This window comes from Macaca thibetana, unplaced genomic scaffold, assembly GCF_024542745.1.
Source record: "Macaca thibetana thibetana isolate TM-01 unplaced genomic scaffold, ASM2454274v1 unplaced_scaffolds200, whole genome shotgun sequence".
Classification (NCBI taxonomy): Eukaryota; Metazoa; Chordata; class Mammalia; order Primates; family Cercopithecidae; genus Macaca; species Macaca thibetana.
Genome location: NW_026088989.1, coordinates 22314 through 50000, shown reverse-complemented (window position 1 = coordinate 50000; position 27687 = coordinate 22314). Strand labels below are relative to the sequence as shown.

General features: G+C 39.7%; 1 protein-coding gene across 7 annotated transcripts; it reads right to left on the bottom strand.

Moving 5' to 3' along the window:
- Window positions 1–55: 55 nt before the first annotated feature.
- LOC126947372 (X-linked retinitis pigmentosa GTPase regulator-like) lies at window positions 56–18226 on the bottom strand. Of its 7 annotated transcripts, none has more exons than XM_050778031.1 (8): window positions 17803–18226; window positions 13770–13895; window positions 13232–13324; window positions 11364–11426; window positions 9164–9322; window positions 7658–7807; window positions 946–1104; window positions 56–263 (listed from the first exon to the last, which is right to left on the bottom strand). In XM_050778031.1, exons 1-8 carry the CDS (start codon window positions 17945–17947, stop codon window positions 235–237), a joined length of 924 nt encoding a protein of 307 aa, XP_050633988.1. In that variant the 5' UTR covers window positions 17948–18226; the 3' UTR covers window positions 56–234. The 7 variants fall into 7 exon arrangements, with proteins under 7 accessions (XP_050633988.1, XP_050633989.1, XP_050633986.1 ...); XM_050778032.1 differs by having other exon boundaries at window positions 57–239; XM_050778029.1 differs by lacking the exon at window positions 56–263 and having other exon boundaries at window positions 270–1104.
- Between the last annotated feature and the right edge of the window lie 9461 nt (window positions 18227–27687).

The window sequence follows — 27687 nt, the reverse complement described above, 5'->3', positions numbered from 1 at the left end:
CTCACGCCTGTAATCCCAACACTTTGGGAGGCCAAGGCGGGTGAATCACCTGAGGTTAGGAGTTCGAGGCAGTCTTGCCAACATGGCAAAACCCCCTCTCTACTAAAAATAGAAAAATTAGCCGGGCATGGTAGTGGGCGCCTGTAATCCCAGCTACTCAGGAGGCTGAGGCGGGAGAATTGCTTGAACTCAGGAAGCAGAGGCTGCAGTGAGCTGAGATCGGGCCGTTGCACTTCAGCCTAGATGACAAGAGTGAAATCCGTCTCAAAAAAAAAAAAAAGTTAAGGTCATGAAAATATAAATTACATTAGCAGAATTCATTTTTTTCTACTTAAAAAAATTATTTCATAGACCAGAAATATATATTAAGTATAGAAATAAAGGGTGAGAATCTTTTTGGGTTTTTTTTTTTTTTTTTTTTTTTTTTTTGGAGACAAGGTCTAGCTGAGACCACACCTGGCTAATTTTAGTAAAGTTGGGGTTTCACCATGTTGCTCAGGCTGGTCTCAAACTCCTGGGCTGAAGAGATCTGTTTGCCTTGGCCTCCCAAGATGCTAGGATTACAGGTGTCAGCCATTGCACCAGGCCCCAAAAGTGAGAATCTTAATGGAAAGAGATGCAAAGCCACCTGACACGAGGTGTCTAAGAGTCAAACTCATAGAGGCTAAGAACAGAATGGTGGTTGCCAGGAGCTGAGGGGAGGCGGGAAAGACGAGTTACTGTACAGTGGGCATGAAGTTTCAGTTATTCAAGATAAGTTTCAGACACCTGCTGTACAATAGTGGTGCCTACATATAAAAATACTGTATTATACACTTAAAAATCTATTAAGAAGGTAGTTCTTATAGCAAGTATTCTTACCACAATAAAAAAAAAATGAACACTAAAAAAATTTCATTAGTCTCCACAGAAAGCAGGGAACAGAACAGTGGACTCCATCCATACCTGTGAGAACCACAGTGTGCTCTCCGCCACAAGCTACTTGGATCACCTTCTCAGGAATTTCAGACACCAGCTGGGGTGTTCTGTGATTGCTCAGGAGCTGATTAGGAAGACCTAACTTCCCATTCTCAGGTTCTCCAAACATATATAGCTCACCATCTGCTATTGAAGGAAAAGTACAGTGATTAGTGATGACATACATATGAACAAAAAGCTGATCTTACCTTCAAAAAAATGTTTTGACAAGGATAACTTAATACATTTGACCTTTCTTGAGATATTTTCACTGTATGATAAGGAAATAAAGCTAGATTTTCTTTTCCCCTTGATTATTTTAATCCAGTAATTTTCATGAAAAATTCATGACTACCACTACTAATAAACAACTAGAAATCATTTTAGTGCTTTCACAAAAGTGAAGAATATCTTGTGTCTTCTACTTACTTAAAGCTCCCATAAAAACACGAATTTTGTCTTGCTCCCTACGGTATCCCCAAAACCTAGCAGTGTCTAGAACAAGCACTTAATATTTGTGGAATAAATGAATAAATAATTGCTTTATATGAAACTGGTTTAGAAAACTCACTTATGTGTGTAGTAAATATGTTAAGTAAATCCTAACATAGCAGATTTTACCCATTTAGATGGCATTTCCTCCAAAGACGCTTACCAAAGAGTTCCTGACACTTAATCACTGCCCTGTCCATACTAACACTATTAATTTGCTTCTTTGTTACATTTATCACACTGTATTATGACTGTGAACTTCTTGAAAGCAAGAACTTTCTTATTCATTTCTATGCAATTAACTGAGTTCTATAAAGTAGAATTTAAAAATCTTGTGTAAGTATATGGTCCAATCTCAAGAATGACATAGAACACATCACCATTGGTATCAGCAAAGAGACAACAGAGCAGATCTGCTTGCTTATTCTTTGTAAGTCTCTGAGAGAACCATGATTGATCCTTGCCCAACCCCTGAGAAGGTGGCCCCTGGAGTGTTCTTTATATGAATGATTAATGACTTTGTTATATATACCAGAGCAATGAACTATGCCAGATTAGGTTTCTCAGGGCTGCTTGCACAAACATTAACATTGATGATGCGCACCTGGCTTCATTATTGAGGGTCCTGAGTTTCAGCTGCTGTGGCCAGTTGCTAGCAGGTGGTGCCTATATGACCAGCCTGCTAAATCCCCTGGAAGCACCAGAATGGGTTTCCCTGGGCAGAGACATTCCACACATGTCCCTGTAGTTCACTGCTAAAAAGAAAACATGCCCTGTGTGGTTTCCTAAGAGAAAGTACTAGGAAGTCCAAGCACGACTTCTCTGGACTCCACTGTAGATGCTTATCTTTTCCCCACTTTTTCTTTTTGCTTTGTATCCTTTGCTGTAATAAATCTTATTCATAAGTATAATCTGCTATTGAAGACTGTGAGTCCTTCTAGAAAATCACGGAACTTCGGGAAGGTGTGGGACAGCCAATGCACAAGATATGCACCACTTGAAACTTGCTCAAATACTGTAAACACAGCTATATTGATTTTCTGAATTGATCTGCACAGAAAATGAAGTTTTATGGACCACAGTTTTCTATGAAGTATTTAGCGAACACTGACACAAAAGTGGTGCCCAGTAAGTTAGCACCCTTCCATTCTCCCATGCTTGTTGCCTCCCATAGAAACTGGTTCCTAAGTCCTGATGAGTCTCTCTCCATTTCTGTCTATAGATTCCTGATTCCCTTTACACCTTAACATGAATTTTCACCTGGATCAAGTTTCTCAAATGTCTTTCCTACCTCTAGTCTAACATATCCACACAATATCAGATATATCTTCCAAAAACAAGGCTCTAATTATGACACTTCCAAATTAAAAAAAAAATACATGTATCAAGTATAAACTGCAGACTGTTACAAGAGACCTTCCATATTAGGTCCCCGGACTACTAACCAGTCATATTTCTATCTACTCCCAAGCTGGTGACTCTCTTTTGAGTCACATCCTCCCTTGAGAATTTGATGACAGCTCTATAAAAAAAAGTACACATCCCAGCAGGGTGTGATGGCTCACACCTGTAATCCCAGCACTTTGGGAGGCCGAGGCTGGCAGATGGCTTGAGTCTAAGAGTTTGAGACCAGCCTGGGCAACATGGTGAAACCCATGTCTCTACAAAGAATACAAAAATTAGCCGGGTGTGGCGGCATGCATCTTTGTCCCAGCTACTCAGGGGAATGAGGTGGGAGGATCACTCGAGCCCAGAAGGTCTAGGCTACAGTGAGCCGTGATTATGCCACTGCACTCCAGCCTGGGCAACAGACTGAGACCTGGCTCAAAAAAAAAAAAAAAAAAAAAAAAAAAAAAAATGCACCTACCAATTTTAGCATATCATTTTAGGGGTTCACATTAGGATCCATGATCCCTAACCTCTAAACAAACTCAACTATGCAATAATCTCCAAATACATGATTTACTTTTCTGTCTCTTTATCTCTGCACATGTTTTTGTCTCTGCCTGGATTGTTCTTCCCTCATCTCTGTCTCTCTCAGAGTTCCTTCCATCTTTCATGGTTAATCTCAAATACCACCCTTTCTCTGAAATATGTCCTGATGTCCTTAACAAGAAATAATATTTTTTCTTTCTTGATCTCATGTAAGACTCTGCTATCAAATGTCTTATGTTACCAATCATGGTCTGCTGTATATTGCAGTTATTGGTCTAGCACAGTAGCGAAAAGTATGTGCTACTGAGTCAGACTGCCTTGTTTGCATCTGGATTCTGCCACTTACTCAATCATACTGAGCAAGTTGTTCAATCGCTAGGCCTGTAACATGGGGATAAAAGTGCCTATGTGATAGGGTTGTTTCATAGGAATAACTGAATTAATGCATTCAAAGGCACTTAGAACACAATCAGTGCCTGGTCATTAGTAGCTGCTACCACATCCTCCTCTTCCTCTTGTACATGGAGAGAAACTGCATGTCAGTAGAAGTTGTTCTGGCTTTTAGAGCTGGAAGACTGGAGTTCAAATTCTGATTCTGCAACTCAATTGCAGCATCACCTTGAATAAAACTGTGTTTGAATCCTGCCTGCATATACGGAATCAGAGATACCACCACCTCTCTCTCAGAGTGGTTGGGAGATTAAATGAAATCTATTTGTACTTGAAAATGCTTTGTACATGGAAAACTATACATCCTATGGTTTGACTGTAAACTCCAGAAGGGCAGGTACTACATTTTAATCAACTTGGTATTGTAAGAAATAGCATTTAAAATGACTTTTACATAGTAAGTTGCTGAGGTTTCTCACAGTGTCAACTTTTTAAAGTAAAATGTTTTACCTATAAAGCAGGGGTGTCCAATCTTTTGGCTTCCCTGGACCACACTGGAAGAATTGTCTTCGGCCACACATTAAATACACTAACACTAACGATAGCTGATGAGCTAAAAAAAGAAAAGGTCTGTGTATAAATCTCATGTTTTAAGAAGGGTTACGATTTGTGTTGGGCCACATTCAAAGCCATCCTGGGCTGTGGGTTGGACGAGCTTGCTATAAAGGGTAAGAAGATATTTTCCTGTAGCTTATCAGTAGGACCTTCCTTAAAGGGGAAGGTGAGTGCTTTTAATCCATATAAAATGTTTTATTTAATTTCAAGGTCTTTTCCTTATTTATATATAAAAAATAAAATAACATTTATCATGAAGAACAAATAGGTCATTTCATATCAATTATATCTACTTCACTTAGGTCTATTAATTTTTATAAAATCTGGATTCTTCAAACTACCTACCTGGCTCTGATAGCTACCTTCCCCAGGATTCTGATCTTAAGCACACTGTCAAGTCTCTATTCTCCAGTCTCTGAAGATTGCTCCACAAATTCCTGCCCCCAGTTCCCATGACCCCAACTCATTTGCTTATATCCCCTATTGTACTACACCTAAATCAGTGAATCATTGGTTGAAATGCTCAGACCCAACCATTAACATATCAGATGAAAAGACACAGAAATCAGGGATAATACCTGAAAACTCCATAGATTTTACCTATAACATCTAAAAATTGAATATTTTATATAATTTATAATATGAACTTGAATTGAGAACACGAATTTAAAATACGAACATGAGCATTTAAACATACTAGTAGGTGAAAAATCTGTAGGAAGTCTTAAACATAACTATCTTAGTAATATGTTCTGCATTTTTATTAGGAAATAAACTATTCTGTTTGGAGGTTCCTCAAAAAACTAAAAACAGAGCTACCATATGATCCAGCAATCCCACTGCTGGGTATATACCCAAAGAACAGAAACTGGTATATCAAAGAGATATCTGCACTCCCATGTTTGTTGCAGCACTGTTCACAATAGCCAAGATTTGGAAGCAACCTAAGTGTTCATCAACAGATGACTGAATAAAGAAAACGTGGAGCTGGACGCGGTGGCTCAGACCTGTAATCCCAGCACTTTGGGAGGCCAAGGTGGGCGGATCATCTGAGGTCAGGAGTTCAAGACCAGACTGACCAACATGGTGAAACCCTGTTGCTACTAAAAATACAAAAAAATTAGCTGGGCATGATGGTTGGCGCCTGTAATACGAGCTACTCAGGAGGCTGAGGCAGGAGAATCACTTGAACCCGGGAGGCGGAGGATACAGTGAGCTGAGATTGCGCTACTGTACTCCAACCTGGGCAAAAGAGCAAGACTCTGTCTCAAAAAAAAGAAAAAATGTGGTACTTATCCCCATAGAGTACTATTCAGCCATGAAAAAGAATGAGATCCAGTCATTTGCAATGACATGGATGGAACTGGAAGTCATTATGTTAAATGAAATAAAACAGGCACAGAAAGACATATACTGCATGTTCTCACTTATTTGTGGGATGTAAAAATCAAAACAAACTCATGGAAATAAAGAGTAGAAGGATTGTTACCAAAGGCTAGAAAGGGGAGTGGGGTGTGTGTAGGAGGGTAGGTTAATGGGTCCAAAAATTAGAAATAATAATATCTAGTATTTGACAGCACAACAGGATGATTACAATCAAAATAATTGTACATCTTAAAATAACTAAGAGAGTATCATTGGATTGTTTGTAACACAAAGGGTAAATGCTTGAGGGGATGGATACCCCATTCTCCACGACGTGATTATTACCCATCACATGCCTGTATAAAAAATCTCAGGTATTCCATATATATATACATAAAATGTACCCACTACATATATATATATAATGTACCCACTATATATATATATATATTATTATGTACCCACAAATACTAAAAATTAAAAATAAAGAATCTGCTTTTTCTGATCTACAAATTCAACAAAGAGAAAAAAAAAATGCTTTTCTATGTAACACTTTCATCTATCATGAAATACATATTAAGTAAAACCCCTTATACATGAGTTATTTCCAAAATTTGTAAAAAGTTGCTTTAAGTGATTAAAGTCATAAAATAATGGCTAGTGTGAAAATTACTGACAGTTCATATCAGCTGATGTAAATGAATCTCAGCAAAATGCTCGGTATAAAAGTTCATTTTATGTACAAACCTGTGAATATGCTAAAAAACATTCCATCATCTACCTTAAATGTGTGAATTGTAGGGTATGTGAATTATATCTCAATAAAGCTGGGTTTTAATTTTTTAAAAAAGCATAAAAACGCACCAAAAAAAAAAAAAAAAAAAAAAAAAAAAAGCTCAATATAATGCCTGTTGGTTAAGATGAACTATTCCACTTGTTCACCTAATGGCTAATGCAGAGTTCATTCACACAATTCATTCTGGCAGTTTTCTTAAAGTCCAAATACAAAACAATGCTTTTGCTTGGTATTTTTATCATTTGGCTGCCTTTTTTTCCCATTTGTGTTTTTGTTTCCTGTTTTTTGTTTCATGAACAAAGCAAGTACAGACTATACCAACCCCAGGAGCCAAATAAGTTGCCAATAAGTTGGTAGGTAGTGTTGCCCCAAGGAATGCAATCAATTCATCATTCATTCACTTTCTCCTTCATTCAATAATATTTATTGATTATCAGTTTGTTCAAGACACCAGGGATGCAGTGGTGAAAAATACTGACAAAGTCAGGTTTACTCTCTCTTGGTATCATGCTGCTGCCAATTCATTGGTAACTTTGGGGGGCACTGAGATGGGTGAATTACCACTTTCTAACCCCGAGTCTGTGGTACATGAAATAAAGAGTAAATGCATAAAATAAATCTTTAAAGATTTGTCTAAGAGGGTCCATAAACTATTTCCTCTAGGTATTTTTACTATTAAAAAATCCCATCAATTAGATGCAAAGTCATAATCACACTTCCTCTGTTATTACTAGGGTAGATATAGACTATAACAGCTAGAGCCCAACACTTCAAATATTTTAACTAAGATAGAAAAGGTTGCCAGTAGGTCCAGGAAAGGGAGAAGTTGGGAATGCTGAGAAAGTCCTCCCAAAGGAAACCATATCCCACGCTGAGCTCTCTATATTCACCTAAAAAGTGATCATGTCAGACACAGTTTGAAATTATGAACTCTTATTATATAAATGGGGAAATACTGTGACCTAAAACAGACCAAAACAATTTCATTACATGAACAACCATGGCATTATTTCTATAGAACCAGAGAATATGTTACATCATTTCATTATTAATTTAATAATAACACAGAAGTGGGAGATAACATGATGACTTCAAAATGTGTCTTACTTGTTACAAAAGCTGAATGGTAATATCCACAAGAGATCCAGGAGACAGGTTTTCCAATGGTCACTTGATGAGGGACACAGACATTAGTTACATTTTTTAAACCAATTTGCCCTTCGGAATTGTCACCCCACATAAAAAGTCTTCCATCCTCTACAAAGAAAAATACAAGGGTGAGAAAAGGTTTTAAAAGGTAGTCAGGCTCTCTGAAGCTATTATACTTCCAAAAGACCATTTATTTTACAGTTCATAAAAATTATGTATCTTAACAATACAGTACTACTAAGACATTTACACCAGTTAGCTACTTAAGAGTTCAATTTATATTGTGAAATACTTCTATAATGATAAAGAACACAGAACAGCCTGATTGTAAATCACTTTAGTCCTGGCCATATTTTTATCTCAATAGCAAAGACAGAATGCCCTTTCCTACAATCACCCTTTCCCATTCTAATGTCTCTAAACAGAAATGTTCTCCTCCTTCCAAGCAGTCTACCTGCAACTGAACTGAAAGACAGCACAGGTCACATTAGACACCTGCAGGTCAAAAAAGCCTGGAAGACCTTGCTCTTGAGAGCGCTGTGGAAATGATGTTTTGGAAAAAAGAAGAGAAGAAATGTATTCCACTACATATTTTTTTCCTTACAATTTAAACCTGAAAACACAGAAGCTAGCCTTAGAGGATGAAGATATAATATCATGTAAAACATCTCAAAAATAGGTAACTTATATAATTTCTGATAAGGGTTTTGATGTCAGAAAAAATCTAGGAAAAATATTTTAGAAAGGAATTCTCAAGATTTATTTATATATTTTAAATAATTTAAATTTTGAAGTGGTTTAGTAATGCAAAACAAATAAATGAAAATAACAACTGAAAGGATGTCAAAATGCTAACTTAAGGGCTGACAAAATCCAAAGGATAGAGCTTCAGATACAACTCTGACTTTCCTGATAGAGTAACACCGGATGCTACATAGTCTCCTGCTTGAAACAAAGCAGCTAACCAGCAGCTTCAGTGAGATCAAGCTGATCTTGGCTCCAAATTTTAAAGAAATGTCTCATATGGGCTTTTGGTAGGAAGGGCAGAGAGGTACAATGACTGTTACAAATCACATTTTAATACCATATGCTGCAATAGATTTCCGTGGATGTTTCTGATAGCAACTTCAGCTAAAACTGTAAGTAGAACTTTAAGAGCACACAATGAAAATAATATTTAAGAATATCTAAAGGAGTAGATGGAGAGCATAGCTTAGAGCTTATTTGCCAATTACTTTTTAAATGTATATTTAAATAAGCACAAATAAGCATAAAATAAGCATAAATAAGCATAAAATTGCAGTATGTCAAGATTTAAAGTTATATTTTAAATGTTTTCTGAAAACACATAGATAGCCAATGAAAGAAAACTAAACAGCAATGCTCCCTTCAGTTTACTGAGTTGGCATATATTGATCTACAGGAAAGGAATGTGTCCCAGACTGAAAAAGAAACAAGCCTCACCAGTTAGGGCAGCTGAAGTATTAGATCCAGCAGAGAGCTGTTTAATCTTATGCTCGGATGTAAAAAAGTTAATTACACGAAAAGTGTTTCTTTCTTCAGTGTCACCCAGCCCCAACTGTCCTTCATCATTTCCACCAGTTGCATATACATTGCCTCCTTCTGCACATGGAAAAGAAAACATCAACAGACTATAGAGTCCCCCTTTTTATGAGACAGGTCAGTGTATAGCAGCGATTTCCTCTTTTAACAGTGAAGAAAGTTGAAAGCTATCATTATCCTATTATTTGGGAGACAACTTCATTTCATCGTCAAAATACAGCAAAACAAGCAAGGTCACATATTTTTGTGAGATGTTAGAAATCAATCTAGAATGTAACTAGCAACTGAAATGAACAGAATGAATGGAACGTATTTCTTGCTAATATAGTACTTTATTAATTCAGAGTAAAAACAAGGAAAGTAACTTCCAAACTAGTTTAAAATGCAAATCTATTTTAAAAGAGATGTGTCCATTAATTTTAACTTCTGTACCCATTAAAGCTAAGATATAGTATAAATAAGTAAAACGAGGCAAATCCAAGAAGAATCTAATTAGAAACATGATAATTCTATGTTGTATTCATTTTAACTTCCTAGCTAAATAAGAAGTCACTATAGCACTCTGTTTAGGAGGAAAGACTCCAGAGCCAGACTGCTTGGGTGCAAATTCTGGCTTACCACTTACCAAAGCTGTGGGACCTTGGGCAAGCCATAACCTCTGTGTGCCTCATTTTCCTCATCTATAAAATGGGAATAATAATAGTACCTACTTCATAAGAGTTGTTATGAAGACTGAATTAGCTGAGATTTGTAAAATTCTTAGAACAGCATTTGGCTCATTTAAAGTACGTAAAAATGTTTGTTAATTACTCTGTTAATTAAATAAAAAGTACATCATGCCTAGATTATACACATTTCCAGTAAGCTGTAAATTAATGAAGATTTTTAACACATAATTAGTTAGCTACGTCATAAACATATACACGAAATTAAAGCCTTGCTAAATTATAGGGTGAAATGAGGGCAGAATCAGCCTGAGTTAGTAAAAATTTTAAAGTTATTGTTATTTTTATTTTTTGTTTTTAAGAAAAGAGGAAACCTAATTGGGGAAACAAGATTAGCTTTCAAATGGAAAATACATACAAGGTCACAAGAAATTGGAGTGCACAATTTAACACACATGGAGCAAACCAGAGTTGGTGAGATTGAAATAATTCAAACAAATAAATGAACACAAAGTTGAACAGTTACAAAATGTTCCATGGACGAAGTAACACTTAATGGGATCTCAAAAGATAATCCGAAAAGCCTAAGAGAAAGAGAAAAGACACTTCAGAAAGGGAAAGGTATGGAGAGGTGGAGAGCAGCTGACACAGTGAAAACATCCTGAAGACAGAATAAGTGGTTGGGGGCACGGGGCAGGGGCAGAGGGAAGGTGGTAGGAAGAACTGCTCAGTGGTCAGGTCCTGGAGGTCTAGTTGTTACCGCAGCATTTGCTGAAGATACTACTCTTTCTCTATTGAATTTCGCATCTCTGCCAAAAATCAAGTGGGCATATATATACGGGTCTACTTGCAGACTCTATTCTGTTCCATTAATCTTTGTCTATCTTTTTGCCAATACCACACCGTCTTGATTACGGCAGCTTTACAGTGAGTCTTGAAATCAGGTAGTGCCAGTCCTCTAATTTTGTTATTTTTCAAAATTGTTTTGGCTCTTCTATGTCAATTGTTTTCCATATAAATTTTAGAAGCACTTTGTTAATTTCTACAAACACACATACACACACAAAAGCTGGTATGGGTTTTGATGGGAATTGTGCTCGCTCACATCAACAGCCTTCCGGGTGCCTTCCACTCAACCTTAGTAAGGAAGAGTTCTAGAAGAGCAAGAACAGGAATAACCAGCCCCTAAGGTGGACACACAGGTTAGGAGATGCTGTCCCATGATATAATCCAAGAAAACAAGCTTTTTCTTCAGCCATTTGACACTTATGTGTATATTTGCAAAGGCAAATGTGTACTAGCCATTGACATTTTCAAAAACCCTAATTTTACTGTTGCCAAAGCATAATCTCTATTAATTTTACAAAACCACGTTACTGGAATGAGACCTCAGTTCTCAAAGTCAGGCAGGAAATCATACAGGTTGAGCACTATACCTGTTGACACCAGGGTGTGGTTCCTTCCACAGGCAGCTAATTTCACCTTTTCAGGTTTTAGAGCTAAAAATATTTAAAAATGGGACAATTATTTTACAGCAATGAAAATGAACAGTAGTCCAGGACAAATGGTAACTAAGTGATAGAACCGAGATTTAATAGCAGGCTTGTCTGATTCCAAAGTCAATGTTCTTAAATAGCAAACCAGAGGTTTTCAGAACTGGTTGTGTACCATCATAACCAGTGGAGCTTAAATACAATATAGATATCTTAGCCCCATCCCTAGGGAATCTGAGTCAGTGGGTCTAAAGTAGGGGCTAGACATCTATATATGTATATTTTTAAACTCCACAGGTAGGCCAGGTGCGGGGGGGGCTCACACCTATTATCCCAGCACTTTGGGAAGCTGAGACGGGCGGATGGCTTGAGCTCAGGAGTTCCAGACCAGCCTGAGCAACACTGTGAAACCCCATCTCTACAAAAAAAACACAAAAATTAGCTGGGTGTGGTGGTGCATGCCTGTAGTTTCAGCTATTCGGAGAGGGGGTGCTGAGGTGGGAAGATGGCTGGAGCCCAGGAGGTTGAGGCTGCAGTAATCAGAGATCACGCCACTGCCCTCCAGCTTGGGCAACAGAGCGAGACCCTGTCTCAAAAAAAAAAAAAAAAAAAAAAAAAAAAAAAACAACAACTTCACAGGTAGTTAATATGTGCTGAGACTCACTGTATTCTATTATGCTTCCTCCTCACCAATCTGATCCCTAACCTAACCTGCCATCACCGTTATCAAGCTCACCTTCTACCACATTCAATGAAAAACTGAAAGACCAATATTGATAGGTATACACCTATGAATCAAAGTTGTTCATTCATTCATCTACATATTCAAAAAACATTTAAAGAACATCTCCTAAGTGCTTGGCATAGGGGCTGCAAAAAGATGACTAAGATAGAATTCCTGGTCTCAAGGATCCCATAGTCTAAACAATTCTGTTAGCTTCTCTATTAGATAAGATATTTGAGAGTAAGGGTCATGGTCACTGTGAATATCCCCAAGTGCTTAGACTGTACTCAATAAATACTTTTTGAACACATGGAATACTTTAAAAGTTCCATAACAATTCCCATAAACAGCATGAATATGACAAGCTACACTGATATTTTGAGCTGAAATTAAAATTTAGCCAGGAAGATAAAAAATACTGCTCTTACTACATCTCAAGGAATCTCCATCATCCTTTCAAGTTTAACTGATGTTCACAGGTTATACCCAAACAGAGGTTTTGCATATAACATCCAGAAAGCTTTGTAAGGGTATATATATCTAACATTTTCTGGAACACTCCTGATTTCAAATATTTTGTCCTGTTGTTCTTTTACACTAGTACTAATCAATCCCTAGTCTCGATGTTTTGTTTACTTCACCTAGTGACTATATAAAGCGGGTAAGTATGTTTTATAAAACCAGCAACTAAATAGAAGCATAATGTCCACAACTCTATTAAATGAGAAAAGCTCAAAATTCTAACATACGTTTGTTCTCTGTATATACAATAACAGTAATATGTAAGTAGTTTTACAAACAAGCAAAAAAAAAAAAAAAAAAAAGGAGGGGGGGATGTTCAAATGCAATACTGTAAAATCATTACTTCCTTTGTGGTGCCTGGACTTAAAATCAATCTGATTTTTAGACCCTAACATACAAAAGCAGTTCTGAATATCATATAAAAGATAAGTTAAATGCTAATAATATTCAAGCAAATGTCAGAAAATAAACAACTAAAGGCTTTATTATTTATGACATTAAAGAACTACACAGTCAACATAAAAACACTTTATACAGTTTGTGAAAAGGTAAAAAGATCTCAAACATTTGACACATGTTGGCTTGCTGATGGCTAACTTTGATCCTAATCCTAACTGACCCCAGTTGTTACTACCAAACACGTAAAGTTTATTATTTCCTGGTGGGATGGAAAAAGAAATAATCAACTGAAGCATTTTTCACACAATGTAAAATGAGTCATCACAAAGCAATAAAAAGCTATACTTTTTAAATGTCACTGCTTTTCTGTGTTGAAACAAGTTACCTTGTTCATCTATGTATAACCAGATTCTATTAGGTGGGAAAGAGTTTCTAAAATTATACAGTAACCGTTTTTTAATTATATTGAAATAGATTCCTTTCAAGAAAGTTGTGTGTATAGAAAATCATACTTAAATATACTAAAGAAACTTAAAATTTAAAAGACACTCCTGATGACTTATTTTGTGAAGAATTCTCTGGCAAAGTAAAAAACAACACTTATGATATATTTTCAACATGTTTAAAACACAGCAGCATATCTATGACATTATATTTAGAATTTTCTAAGTATTACTGTCCTCATTCAGGATTGTAATACTAACTGGTAACAATAGCAGTATGTTCATCTCCACATGAAAGATGTACAGGGACATCATTTTTAAACCAGAATTTACTGGGATTATTTTCAGCAAATTTACTTTTCCCAAATGTAAACACAGCACCCGAATCTGCAAATATAAGATGGTCTCTATTTTATAACTTTTACTATGTTGCCTGTTATTTAAATACCTTTTCAGTAATTTATCCATACAAACCTCTTGTTTCATGACAGCTTTGCCCCCACTCTGGCAATGTTTAAGCCTTCCTTCTTCCACCTTAATTCAGTCTTTCTTATTCCTCAGACTCCATTATAGTTTTACCTCTGAAATCTACTAGATTGAACATGTATTACTCATATACTGGCACAAAGTAAGAAATACACTATCACAAGGAAGGCAGTCATCTATTACTAATAGTCCTGCTGTCACCAAGTAGATGTCTATTCCCTGGAATGAAATGGTACAATTTGTGCTAGTCTTGCTCTGGTTAACAGCTCATGGTCTGGCCTCTGACTGAGAGCTTTTCTCGAAACACAAAAAAAGGACAGTACTTAGCTTCCTCATTAACTTCATCAGGATATCTATGGGGAGAGTCTCTATCAGTCAATTTGGATTTTCTCTGGTCCAGTTTTTCCAAGGAACCTCCAGCGTTCTTATGCAAGGGAAACGACGTTAGCCCAAATGGTGAAATCTTTTTATTTTTGTTGAGACAGGGTCTCACTCTGTCACCCAGGTTGAAGCGCAGTGGCCCAATCACGGCTAACTGCCGCCTCTACCTCCTGGGCCCAAGCAATCCTCCCACCTCAGCCTCCAGAGTAGCTAGGACTATAGGCGTGTGCCACCATGTCCAGCTAAATTTTGTAATTTTTGCACAGACGGGGTTTTAGCATGTTGCCCAGGCTGGTCTCAAACTCCTGGGCTTAGGCTCAGGTCTCAAACTCCTGGGTTCCTGCCTCGGCCTCCCAAAGTGCTGGGATTACAGGCGTGAACCACGACAACTGGACAAAATGGTGAACTCTTACTTTCTCTGTTGGTAATCCCAATGAATACCCATAAAACCAGAGACAGCACAGAGAGAAACAAATTACTCCACCACTATCTCTTTCATTTGAACCAAGGGAAAGCAGCTAGGAAAAAAACAAAAAAAAACAAAAAAACAAAAAAAAACAAAACAAAACAAAAAAAAAAAAAACAGGCTTTAAAGGCAACTAGGTATTCAAAGGTTGTTGTAAGGATTAAATGAGATGACATGAATAAAGAACTTAGCTCAGGGCCTAGCATCCTCAAAGTGGTAGCTCATAGCTGCCTCTGTTAAACTCTTCCTCCACCATAAGAGTTGGAAATGATCACTGGCTTCTCTGAACTATGTGATTTGTAGAATTTATATGGCAAATAATTGTGCTATCTAGCAATCTCTCTAATTAAACTGTTACACAAATCAGCAAAATTACAAATCTCAGCAAGATTTGTGTAACAGTTTGATTAGAGAGCTTGGTAGGTAGCATAATATGTAAGATGAGGTCCTCACAAAGCAATAAAAAGCTATACTTTAAAAATGTTGGCCAGGTGTAGTGGCTCACGCCTGTAATCCCAGCACTTTGGGAGGCCTAGGCGGGTGGATCACTCGAGGTCAGCAGTTTGAGACCAGCCTGGCCAACGTGGTGAAACCCCGTCTTGACTAAAAATGCAAAAATTAGCTGGGTATGGTGGTGGGCACCTGTAATCCCAGCTGTAATCCCAGCTACTTCGGGGGCTGAGGCAGGACAATTGCACGAACCCCAGGGGTGGAGGTTGCAGTGAGCCAAGATAGCGTCATTGCAGTCCAGCCTGGGCAATAGAGTGAGACTCCGTCTCCAAAAAAAAAAAAAAAAAAAAAAAAGTCACTGCTTTTCTGTGTTGAAACACAGAGTTCACCATTTGTTACCCCAAATGTTGTTTTTTTCCAACTATTTTCTAAGGTTACAGAGGGTATAAACTGTCTGCACTACCCATACTGCCTAGCACAAAGTAGCCATTGTGTGTTCTACTTTTCACACAGAAAGGGTCCCCCTTACACACATGTATATTCGTAACTGTTCAATGTTTTGTTTAGGAATTCATCATAATGGTGAGTAGGTAGTCAAATATAACTTTCGACATTGTTAATATAAAAGACAGGTTACCCAAGTCGTCAGCAAAGGAGCACTTCAGCTTTTCCTGATTTCTGAGAATTCAGAATGTTTAGGGATCCAGTAAAAAATGAAAAGATCCTCTCAACACAGCTACTCAGGAAGTTTCTAATTCTCATCTTACTCATGCACTACAGTCAGTCATAGAGATGTCTTTTTCTCTTTCCAGAAACAGTACATGGGAAAGGATGGTTTATCTTTCCCCCCAAAACAACATCACAAAATGCCACGGTCCTAGGAGATTGGGAGAGGAGTACACGGGGATGTTGAGATTTAACATTCTTACATCAAGTCATTACCTGATTTGAGTAGTATTCACAAACTGTTGTGGCACAGGATCATTTTGAAGAGAGACTAATTAGCAGTTCCCAAAAACCATTTAAACACACACATATACCAAATAGTAGGCCAGGTCCAGCTTCTGGGGAAATCCCAAGGGGGGTGATCACACATAAACTAATTTGTACCAGAAAGGAAAACATGGCGAATATAAGTATTAATAATAAATATTAATATGCAAGAGACTAGCCACTGTGGACAACTTTTTGAGAACCATTGTGAGGCATCTCAGTTCGACTAGGATCTAGAACAGACTCTGAGTTTCCCCAGAATGAATTATTTTAACATTTTAACTGTTTTGTCCTGGCTCCCCTGGCTTCCCTGATACCCTCATCCCAAGCCAAGGTTTGGTGGCTCTGCTCTGGCCCTGTAACATCTACTGTCAATTTGTATGGTCATTTTGTTCACCTTCCTGTATGTCTCACTAAATTGTGAACTGCAGGACAGGAATCTAAGTTCCGGCCAGGAGCATGGAAGAAAACATACATATTTCAGTGAGGGTATAATTCTGCTCAAACCCAGTGTTTTTTCAACATGGTCGTGACCTATTAGTGGGTCAGAAAATCAATTCAGTGGATCACGATCAGCATTTTAAAAGAATGCATTATCAAAAAGCTGTGTGCGGAATCTAAGTGGTTAGAACAAGGACTGCATCACGAGACATCTATTTCTGTTACACGGTATGTATGGGGTATTGGGTCACAATGTCAAAAGTATTTCTAACTATAGAGCTCAGAAAAAAAGGCTAAAAAACACTCGCTAAAGGGTCCCTCTTCTTCCTCTTTTCCAATTTATTTCCTGTATCCCCTTTTACCCCACAACCCTGATCACTCACTCTTTACCGCATTCAATACATAACCGGGAGCTCAGGACCTCCAAAGTGCACAAGTCTGGAGTCTGCACTTTGGGGAGTTTACAGATAGGTAAAAAGTGTCCCTGCCTGGCCGGGCGCGGTGGCTCACACCTGTAATCCCAGCACTTTGGAAGGCTGAGGCGGGCTGATCACCTGAGGTCAGGAGTTCGAGACCAGCCTGACCAACATACAGAAACCCCGTCTCTACTAAAAATACAAAATTAGCCAGGCGTGGTGGCGTATGCCTGTAATCCCAGCTACTCGGAGGCTGAGGCAGAAGAATCGCTTGAACCCGGGAGGTGGAGGTTGCGGTGAGCCGAGATCGCGCCATTGCACTCCAGCCTGGCAACAAGAGGGAAACTCCGTCTCAAAAAAAAAAAAAAAAAAAAAAAAAAAAAAAAAAAAAAAAAAGGTGTCCCGCCTTCAAGAATCTCATCAAAAGCTTATTTTAAAAACATAAGAAAGTCAGGCACCCTCTTTCCCGTTCTCCTCCATCCTGTTCTTCCCGTGCGGTCCTCTGCCCTCAGTCATTCGTGGGAGCGCAACCAGCGATCCCGCCCCAGTCCGGCCGCCAAGCCTCGGGCCTGTCCCCTCACAGGGCCGATCCGGAGGCGGGGCCCGCCCGCCCGCGGACCCTCCCTCCCGGCCTTCCGCCACCGGCGCGGGCGCGACTCACCGGGCAACAGCTCTTCGGGCTCCTTCATGCCAAGGGCGGTACGGGCAGCCTGCGCCTGGGCCAGGAGGCTGTAGAGGACGGTTTGGTCGGGGCTAAGGCAGCTACTCCGCCCCGACGCGGGCCGCAAAAGCCCCCAGTTCCGCATGGCGAAACTCCGTGGATCAACTACAACCGCGCTCCCGGAAGTCAACAAACAGCCGCTAGGGGCAACGGGGGCGGAGCTTGGGAATGCAAGGCGGGGCAGGCGCCGCTGGGGAGGGGAACGGAGGCCGGGTGGCTAGTAACGGGTAGACTCAGGCACAGCGGAGGGGCGGTAGAGACTACGAGCCCTCTGGCGGCCTGGAGCAGAGAGGCGGCCACGCCGCGCAGTGATGCCCTGGAGTCAACGCCCTCGTGCCGCTGGAGGTCCAGGCGCCGCAGGGACCCTGCCATGAGTGGCAAACGTCACAAATCTCATACCCCGTGACATAAGCAAACATCGACACATAATTATGACACTACTAGTAATAGTGACCAGCTGAAACATTAAAGGAGATAAGCACTCTGCTAAAGGCATCCCCAGCATCTAAACCAAGGTCTGGCCTATATTGAATGCTCATTACGTATTTATTGACCAAATGAGTACTATTACAACCCTGTAAAGTGGTTAATGTCACCCCTGTTTAAGCATGTGGAGATTATACAATAAGAGATCTGGAGTCTAGCGCAGCTAGTCCAGCCTGTAGTCAACAGAAAGTAAAAGCTGAGGTGTATGTGGTCCACTACTCACAGAACATGCACAAAGGGGTTCACCAGCAGCACAACATCATTGCTGTAGAATTTGCTCAGCGATGTTATATGATGCAGGGCTTCCCGTGCATCAACATTTGGCTATCATGAAATAAAGAAGCAAAAAGCCATCTTCCAGGATGAGCAGATTTATGTACACTTGGTAGTTGTGGACATGAGCTCTAGAATCAGACACAACTGGATTCAGAGATCCCTGAATTACTCGTGTGTGTTACCAACTCTTTCTCAGAAAGTTTGCATTAACATGAAGAGGGGACATTAAACTATTAGTTACACAAATAATCCTTTACTTACAAAGCAATCTGGAGGTTACGAAGGAGGTGTTTAACAAGAAGCATTGACCTGGTGTAGAAGGTTAAGAAAGGCTTATCTGAAGAAAGAACATTAAATCTAAGAACTGGGGAAAGAGAAGCCAGGAGGGGGAGAGAGCTCTTGGCAGAGAGTAAATTGTGTATAGAGGTTTGTAAGGAGCTTCACTCTTTAAAGGAACACCAAGAGGCGAGGCTGGTTCCTAGCAAGGTGGCAAGGTCTTGGGCCTATTAAAGATCTGAGATTTTATATTAAAGGCACTGTGAAGCCACTGAGAAGTTTTAGGCAGTAGAACAACAGAACAGGATCAGTTATGTGTGTCCCTGAAATCATTCTGCCTGGTCTGGATGCTATGTAGAGAATAAACTAGAGCAGTGAGAAGGGTTCAGAGGCTATTGCAGAATTTCAGATATGTGGTCAGGATGACTGGGAGTACAGTTCATTGGTGCCAGAGAGGAGTAGAAAGATTTGAAAATATTTTAGGTTGTAGAGTCAACAGGAAATGGTTTCTGACTATTGACTCCTAGACAGTGCTGGACTACCAAACAGTTCTAGAACAACAGCAAAGATGGGACCCTAAATTATTTTGAAAAGGATTTGATATTCATTTTTAGAGCATCATAATTGTTACTATGGGAAAATTGGAATTTTTAAAGATTTACTTTATGATACGCAGTCTTTTTTTTTTATTTCAAAATACAGTAAGGCACATTTTGGTGCTAAGCATCCCAGAAGATATTGATGCAGCCCTACTCCAAGGTTTCCAACATAAGCAAATAGCAGGAGGGGGGCACCATTTACTGAGATGGGGAACACTGAAGAAAGAGCTGGTGACATTGGAGTTAGGTAAATGGGGCAAGAAGAGCATAATGAGTTCATCCTTGAGCACACTAAAACATTAAATGGGAGGTGCTGAGCAGGTAATTGGTGAGCAGAAGCCCCAGAAGAAAGCACATATTCGAGGAATGACTGGGTCTATATAGTGAAAGCAGGCTTGAGATACTTGCAACACTGGAAAGTGACTGTAGAATTGAGGCAGTAGAATAGCGTTGGGAGTCAGGAAACCTAAGGCCAATTCATGCTGACTTCCTAAAACTAAATCAAAAGGAAAACCCCAACTTTCCACACCTAAGTAACAAAAGAACCAGAGGCTACTCCCTTTTCAACCACGACCCCCTTTTTCTGCGTGGTAGACGGAAAGTTGAAAGTATCTCTGATTAGTTGCTTTTTGCAACCAATCAGACATTTGCATAGGAGTATAACGCTGTAACTTCACTTTAGCCTCTGATTGGTTGCTTTCCACAACCAATCAGATGCTTGAATAGGGTGTAACCTTTGTAACTACACTTCAGCCTCTGATTGGTTGCAAGGCCACTACTTCATTTACATAGTAACCAATGGGAAATGTACCAATGGTTACTTGGGAATGGCACCAAGTAACCAATGGGAAACCTCTAGAGGGTAATAAAACCCCAGAAAACTCTGTAAAGGGACTCTTGAGCCCCTGCACTAGCGCTTGCCCCCACCATGGGGTTTTGCCACATTGCCCAGGCTGGTCTTAAACTTCTGAGCTCAAGCAATCCGCCCACCTCAGCCTTCCAAACTGCTGGGATTACAGGCGTGAGCCACTGTGCCTGGCCATCTATACTATTGATATATATGATCCAGAGCTATATAATATATATTGCAACCCCAGGCCATGAATTGGCACTGGTTCATGGCCTGTTAGGAACAGGGCTGCAGAGCAAGTGAAACTTCATCTGTATATACAGCCACTCCCCACCACCCAAGCTCCACCCCCTTGTCAGATCAGTGGTGGCATTAGTTTCTCATAGGAGTGTGAACCCTATTGTGAACTGCACATGGGAGGGATCTAGGTTGTGTGCTCCTTATGAGAATCTAATGCCTGATGATCTGTCATTGTTTCTTATCACCCCTAGATGGGAACCCTCTAGTTGCAGGAAAACAAGCTCAGGGCTCCCACTGATTCTACACTATGTTGTATATTTGTATATAACATAATGTATGCCAACATACATTTGTATATTTCATTATATATTACAATGTAATAATAATAGAAATAAAGTGCACAATGAATGTAATGTGCTTTAATCATCCCAAAACCATCCCCACCCCTCCCCTCACCCCCCATCCCCGGTCAGTGGAAAACTTGTCTTCCACAAAACTGGTCTCTGGTGTCAAAAAGGTTGTGGACCACTGATATATATATATATATGATATATATATAGCTATGCTGTAGCCCTAGATTTTATATATATATATAAATATACATATATTATATATATAAAATATAACATAATGCTATCGTCTATCTCAGAAGGTGGTTGTGAAATATTAGGTAATGCATGCAAAACTTGTAGCTTGGTGCCTGGAATGATGGAGCACTCAACAGTGTTAGCTATTAATAAGGCAAAGGCAGCTCACTGTATTCGTCAGCATAACCCATGCAATGCTGCAGCTCAAACAACACCCAAATCTCAGTGGCTTGACACAAAGAAGTTTCTTTCTCACTAATGCTACATTTCCAATGTGAGTCAATTGGAGGATCTGCTCTAGCTGCTCAAGCAGGGGCTCAGGCTACATATGGAAGTTCAACTACCTTGTAGCAACACCATATACAACTCATGACCTCTTTGGTTGCTGTAGCAGGGCAAGAGAGAGAGGAAGTTAGAAATGAAATGTTTAAGGCTGTGCACGGTGGCTCATGCCTGTAGTCCCAGAACTTTGGGAGGCTGAGGTGGGTGGATCGCCTGAGGTCAGGAGTTCAAGACCAGCCTGGCCAACATGGTGAAACCCTGTCTCTACTAAAAGTACAAAAAATTAGCTGGGCGTGGTGGCGGGTGCCTGTAATCCCAGCTACTCGGGAGGCTGAGGCAGGAGAATCACTTGAACTCGGGAGGCGGAGGTTGCAGTGAGCCGAGATGGCGCCACTGCACTCCAGCCTGGGCAACAAGAAGAAAACTGTCTCAAAAAAAAAAAAAAAAAAGAGAAATAAACTGAAATGTTTCAGGCCACAAGTAACATGTTTCTCCTTCTCACAACCCATTGGCTGGATTTAGTGTCACGTGCCTCTGTGCACTGCAGAGAGGCTGGGAAACGTGGACATTCAGTAAGTAGTAAACACCTCTGCCACAATCCCCGCAGTCAGATGGTTTCAGCCTGTGGAGCCACCTCCCTCGTGTTGGAGAAGGCAGGTATAATTTTACATATCTTAACGGTCATGCACGCTTTTGATGTCCCCTTCATACACGGCCAAAAATTCCTCTGCTCCTTAGGAAATCATGTTGATACACAGAAGCCATGACACGTCTGACAACATGCCCAAGTCTTGGCAGTTTCCTCTATTAATTCAAGTTGTTATTCATTTCTGGAGCATTGTATGTCAACTAGGAATAGAGGCTTATATGAACAAGGAAGACGTTTGATGGATTATGCTTCCTAGCTGTATTTGTTTCTTTCTCAACAGCATTCAACAAAACGTCCAAAGCTTGCAATTTTGAGTTGCATTACAGTGCAGCTGCCGTCGCTGTTTATTTCTCTATGTGGAATCAGATAAACAGGTGTGTCTCTACAAACTCCACTGAGAAATCCCATAAACATATATATTTACAAAACAGATTCTAATTACCTCTTTGATTTCTAAACTTTTTTAGTGCAGTTCTAGGATGTATGATTTGAGGACTCACAGGTCCAAAGCCAGGGAGTTTTATTCATGAACAAGAAACAGATGGCAGGTACAGTCTACTGCACATTTCATTACGCCAGAGAAGAAATTTTGCACTTTCCTTCCTCAGGATAGAGTTTCTCTTTTTTTTTTTTTTTTTTTTTTGAGATAGAGTCTCGCTCTATTGCCCAGGCTGGAGTGCAGTGGCCGGATCTCTCAGCTCGCTGCAAGCTCCGCCGCCTGGGATCACGCCATTCTCCTGCCTCAGCCTCCCGAGTAGCTGGGACTACAGGCACCCGCCACCTCGCCCGGCTAATTTTTTTTGTATTTTTAGTAGAGAGAGAGGTTTCACCGTGTTAGCCAGGATGGTCTCGATCTCCTGACCTCGTGATCCTCCCGTCTCGGCCTCCCAAAGTGCTGGGATTACAGGCTTGAGCCACCACGCCCGGCCAGGATAGAGTTTCAAAAGAAGAATTTTGAGGTATCTGTGACAGTAGTTGTATGAAGAGATAATGTCCTGAATGACTACTTTGAAGGACCATGTACTATAATGATAATGGCTTAGATTAATATCTCTTATTACATGCCAGATATTGTTCTAAGCACTCTATGTATGAACTCTTTAAATTCCCATATTATGGAAGAGAAAACTGGCATGCAGAGAGAGGTTAAGTTGCCCATGGTCTCTCAGCGAAAGCATGGCGGGGGCTGAGAGTTGAACGCAGGAAGCCTGGTTCCAGAATCTATGTTCCTAATAACTACACTCTATTGCGTCTTGAAAGAGCACAGAACAGTAGTCTTCAGACCTTTTAGCTTACACATCTTCATTTATAATCAACCAAAAGCCAGAAGACATGAGAGCTCATTAATGTAGCCCATGCAAATCAGCTTTCCTGGGTAGATATCTAGCACTAGAGGGGATCAGCTGGTGCCAAACTCAAGTTAGAAGATTCAGGAATGAGGCTGAGAAAAAAGGCAGAGATCAAGGAAGATTACTCAGCAGAAGCAATACATGTGTATTTATATATTTGTATGCATTTGCTACTGTAATACTATATTGTGTATATTGTAAAGCATACACAATAAACAAAAGATTATAAAAGGTGTGATAAATAAACATAATTAAAAGTTATATTATTTATTTTGATCCACCAAGATGGATTGTCTTGAGAATTTTCTAGGGCAGGGGTCCCCAATCCTCCGGGGCTGCAGACCTCTACCGGTCTGGTCCATGGCATGCTAGCTGGGCCACACGGAGGGGGTGAGAAACAGGAGAGCATTATTGCCTGAACTTCACCTCCTGTCAGAAGAATGAAGGCATTAGATTCTCATAGGAGCACAAGCCTTTCGCCAAGATTGTTCTTGTGGAATTTGCAAGGAAGCCCATGGAGGACTATGGTGAAAAAGGAAATATCCTCAGATGAAAACTGGAGAGAAGTTTTGTGAGAAGCTGCTTAGTGTTCTGTTAATTCATCTCACAGAGTTACAGCTTTCCCATCTGTGTGACTTCCACTCACAGAGTTACATCTGTATTTCGTGGATCTCTTTGCTAGCCTTATTTCTGTGGAATCTGAGAACTGATATTTCGGATCCCTTTGAAGACTATAGGGCCAAAGGAAATATCCTCGGATAACAAAGAGAAAGAAGCTTTCTGAGAAACTTCTTTGTGTTCTGTGAAATCATCTCACAGAGTTACAGCTTTCCCCTCAAGAAGCCTTTCGCTAAGACAGTTCTTGTGGAATTGGCAAAGTGATATTTGGAAGCCCATAGAGGGCTATGGTGAAAAAGGAAATATCCTCAGATGAAATCTGGAAAGAAGCTTTCTGAGAAACTGCTTAGTGTTCTGTTAATTCATCTCACAGAGTTACAGCTTTCCCTCAAGAAGCCTTTCGCTAAGACAGTTCTTGTGGAATTGGCAAAGTGATATTTGGAAGCCCATAGAGGGCTATGGTGAAAAAGGAAATATCCTCAGATGAAATCTGGAAAGAAGCTTTCTGAGAAACTGCTTAGTGTTCTGTTAATTCATCTCACAGAGTTACATCTGTATTTCGTGGATCTCTTTGCTAGCCTTATTTCTGTGGAATCTGAGAACAGATATTTCGGATCCCTTTGAAGACTATAGGGCCAAAGGAAATATCCTCCGATAACAAAGAGAAAGAAGCTTTCTGAGAAACTTCTTTGTGTTCTGTGAAATCATCTCACAGAGTTACAGCTTTCCCCTCAAGAAGCCTTTCGCTAAGACAGTTCTTGTGGAATTGGCAAAGTGATATTTGGAAGCCATAGAGGGCTGGTGAAAAAAAGGAAATATCCTCAGATGAAATCTGGAAAGAAGCTTTCTGAGAAACTGCTTAGTGTTCTGTTAATTCATCTCACAGAGTTACATCTGTATTTCGTGGATCTCTTTGCTAGCCTTATTTCTGTGGAATCTGAGAACAGATATTTCGGATCCCTTTGAAGACTATAGGGCCAAAGGAAATATCCTCCGATAACAAAGAGAAAGAAGCTTTCTGAGAAACTTCTTTGTGTTCTGTGAAATCATCTCACAGAGTTACAGCTTTCCCCTCAAGAAGCCTTTCGCTAAGACAGTTCTTGTGGAATTGGCAAAGTGATATTTGGAAGCCCATAGAGGGCTATGGTGAAAAAGGAAATATCCTCAGATGAAATCTGGAAAGAAGCTTTCTGAGAAACTGCTTAGTGTTCTGTTAATTCATCTCACAGAGTTACATCTGTATTTCGTGGATCTCTTTGCTAGCCTTATTTCTGTGGAATCTGAGAACAGATATTTCGGATCCCTTTGAAGACTATAGGGCCAAAGGAAATATCCTCCGATAACAAAGAGAAAGAAGCTTTCTGAGAAACTTCTTTGTGTTCTGTGAAATCATCTCACAGAGTTACAGCTTTCCCCTCAAGAAGCCTTTCGCTAAGACAGTTCTTGTGGAATTGGCAAAGTGATATTTGGAAGCCCATAGAGGGCTATGGTGAAAAAGGAAATATCCTCAGATGAAATCTGGAAAGAAGCTTTCTGAGAAACTGCTTAGTGTTCTGTTAATTCATCTCACAGAGTTACATCTGTATTTCGTGGATCTCTTTGCTAGCCTTATTTCTGTGGAATCTGAGAACAGATATTTCGGATCCCTTTGAAGACTATAGGGCCAAAGGAAATATCCTCCGATATAAAAAGAGAAAGAAGCTTTCTGAGAAACTTCTTTGTGTTCTGTGAAATCATCTCACAGAGTTACAGCTTTCCCCTCAAGAAGCCTTTCGCTAAGACAGTTCTTGTGGATTGGCAAAGTGATATTTGGAAGCCCATAGAGGGCTATGGTGAAAAAGGAAATATCCTCAGATGAAATCTGGAAAGAAGCTTTCTGAGAAACTGCTTAGTGTTCTGTTAATTCATCTCACAGAGTTACATCTGTATTTCGTGGATCTCTTTGCTAGCCTTATTTCTGTGGAATCTGAGAACAGATATTTCGGATCCCTTTGAAGACTATAGGGCCAAAGGAAATATCCTCCGATAACAAAGAGAAAGAAGCTTTCTGAGAAACTTCTTTGTGTTCTGTGAAATCATCTCACAGAGTTACAGCTTTCCCCTCAAGAAGCCTTTCGCTAAGACAGTTCTTGTGGAATTGGCAAAGTGATATTTGGAAGCCCATAGAGGGCTATGGTGAAAAAGGAAATATCCTCAGATGAAATCTGGAAAGAAGCTTTCTGAGAAACTGCTTAGTGTTCTGTTAATTCATCTCACAGAGTTACATCTGTATTTCGTGGATCTCTTTGCTAGCCTTATTTCTGTGGAATCTGAGAACAGATATTTCGGATCCCTTTGAAGACTATAGGGCCAAAGGAAATATCCTCCGATAACAAAGAGAAAGAAGCTTTCTGAGAAACTTCTTTGTGTTCTGTGAAATCATCTCACAGAGTTACAGCTTTCCCCTCAAGAAGCCTTTCGCTAAGACAGTTCTTGTGGAATTGGCAAAGTGATATTTGGAAGCCCATAGAGGGCTATGGTGAAAAAGGAAATATCCTCAGATGAAATCTGGAAAGAAGCTTTCTGAGAAACTGCTTAGTGTTCTGTTAATTCATCTCACAGAGTTACATCTGTATTTCGTGGATCTCTTTGCTAGCCTTATTTCTGTGGAATCTGAGAAGATATTTCGGATCCCTTTGAAGACTATAGGGCCAAAGGAAATATCCTCCGATAACAAAGAGAAAGAAGCTTTCTGAGAAACTTCTTTGTGTTCTGTGAAATCATCTCACAGAGTTACAGCTTTCCCCTCAAGAAGCCTTGCTAGCCAGTTTCTGTGGAATTGGAAAGTGATATTTGGATCCCTTTGAAGACTATAGGGGCTATGGTGAAAAAGGAAATATCCTCAGATGAAATCTGGAAAGAAGCTTTCTGAGAAACTGCTTAGTGTTCTGTGAAATCATCTCACAGAGTTACATCTGTTACATCTCCTTTCGTGGATCTCTTTGCTAGCCTTATTTCTGTGGAATTGAGAACAGATATTTCGGAAGCCCTTTGAAGACTATATAGGGCCAAAGGAAATATCCTCCGATAAAAAGAGAAAGAAGCTTTCTGAGAAACTTCTTTGTGTTCTGTGAAATCATCTCACAGAGTTACAGCTTTCCCCTCAAGAAGCCTTTCGCTAAGACAGTTTTGTGGAATTGGCAAAGTGATATTTGGAAGCCCTTTGAGGGCTATGGTGAAAAAGGAAATATCCTCAGATGAAAAAGGAAAGAAGCTTTCTGAGAAACTGCTTTGTGTTCTGTGAAATCATCTCACAGAGTTACATCTGTATTTCGTGGATTTCAAGAAGCTTTCGCTAAGACATTTCTTGTGGAATTGGCAAAAAAGTGATATTTGGATCCCTTTGAAGGGCTATAGGTGAAAAAGGAAATATCCTCAGATGAAATCAAAGAGAAAGAAGCTTTCTGAGAAACTTCTTTGTGTTCTGTTAATTCATCTCTCACAGTTACAGCTTTTTCCCTCAAGATCTCTTTCGCTAAGCCAGTTTTGTGGAATTGGAAAGTGATATTTGGATCCCTTTGAGGGCTATAGGGCCAAAGGAAATATCCTCCGATAAATCAAAGAGAAAAGAAGC

What these genes read in the sequence shown, in the direction of transcription:
- LOC126947372 (XM_050778029.1), bottom strand. Translation starts at nt 17,947, where the DNA reads ATGCGGAACTGGGGGCTTTTGCGGCCCGCGTCGGGGCGGAGTAGCTGC. An exon ending in GCCCGAAGAGCTGTTGCCCG is followed by an intron (nt 13,896 to 17,802) that starts GTGAGTCGCGCC and finishes TTATATTTGCAG; the next exon opens with ATTCGGGTGCTGTGTTTACA. An exon ending in CCACACCCTGGTGTCAACAG is followed by an intron (nt 9,323 to 11,363) that starts GTATAGTGCTCA and finishes TTCCATGTGCAG; the next exon opens with AAGGAGGCAATGTATATGCA.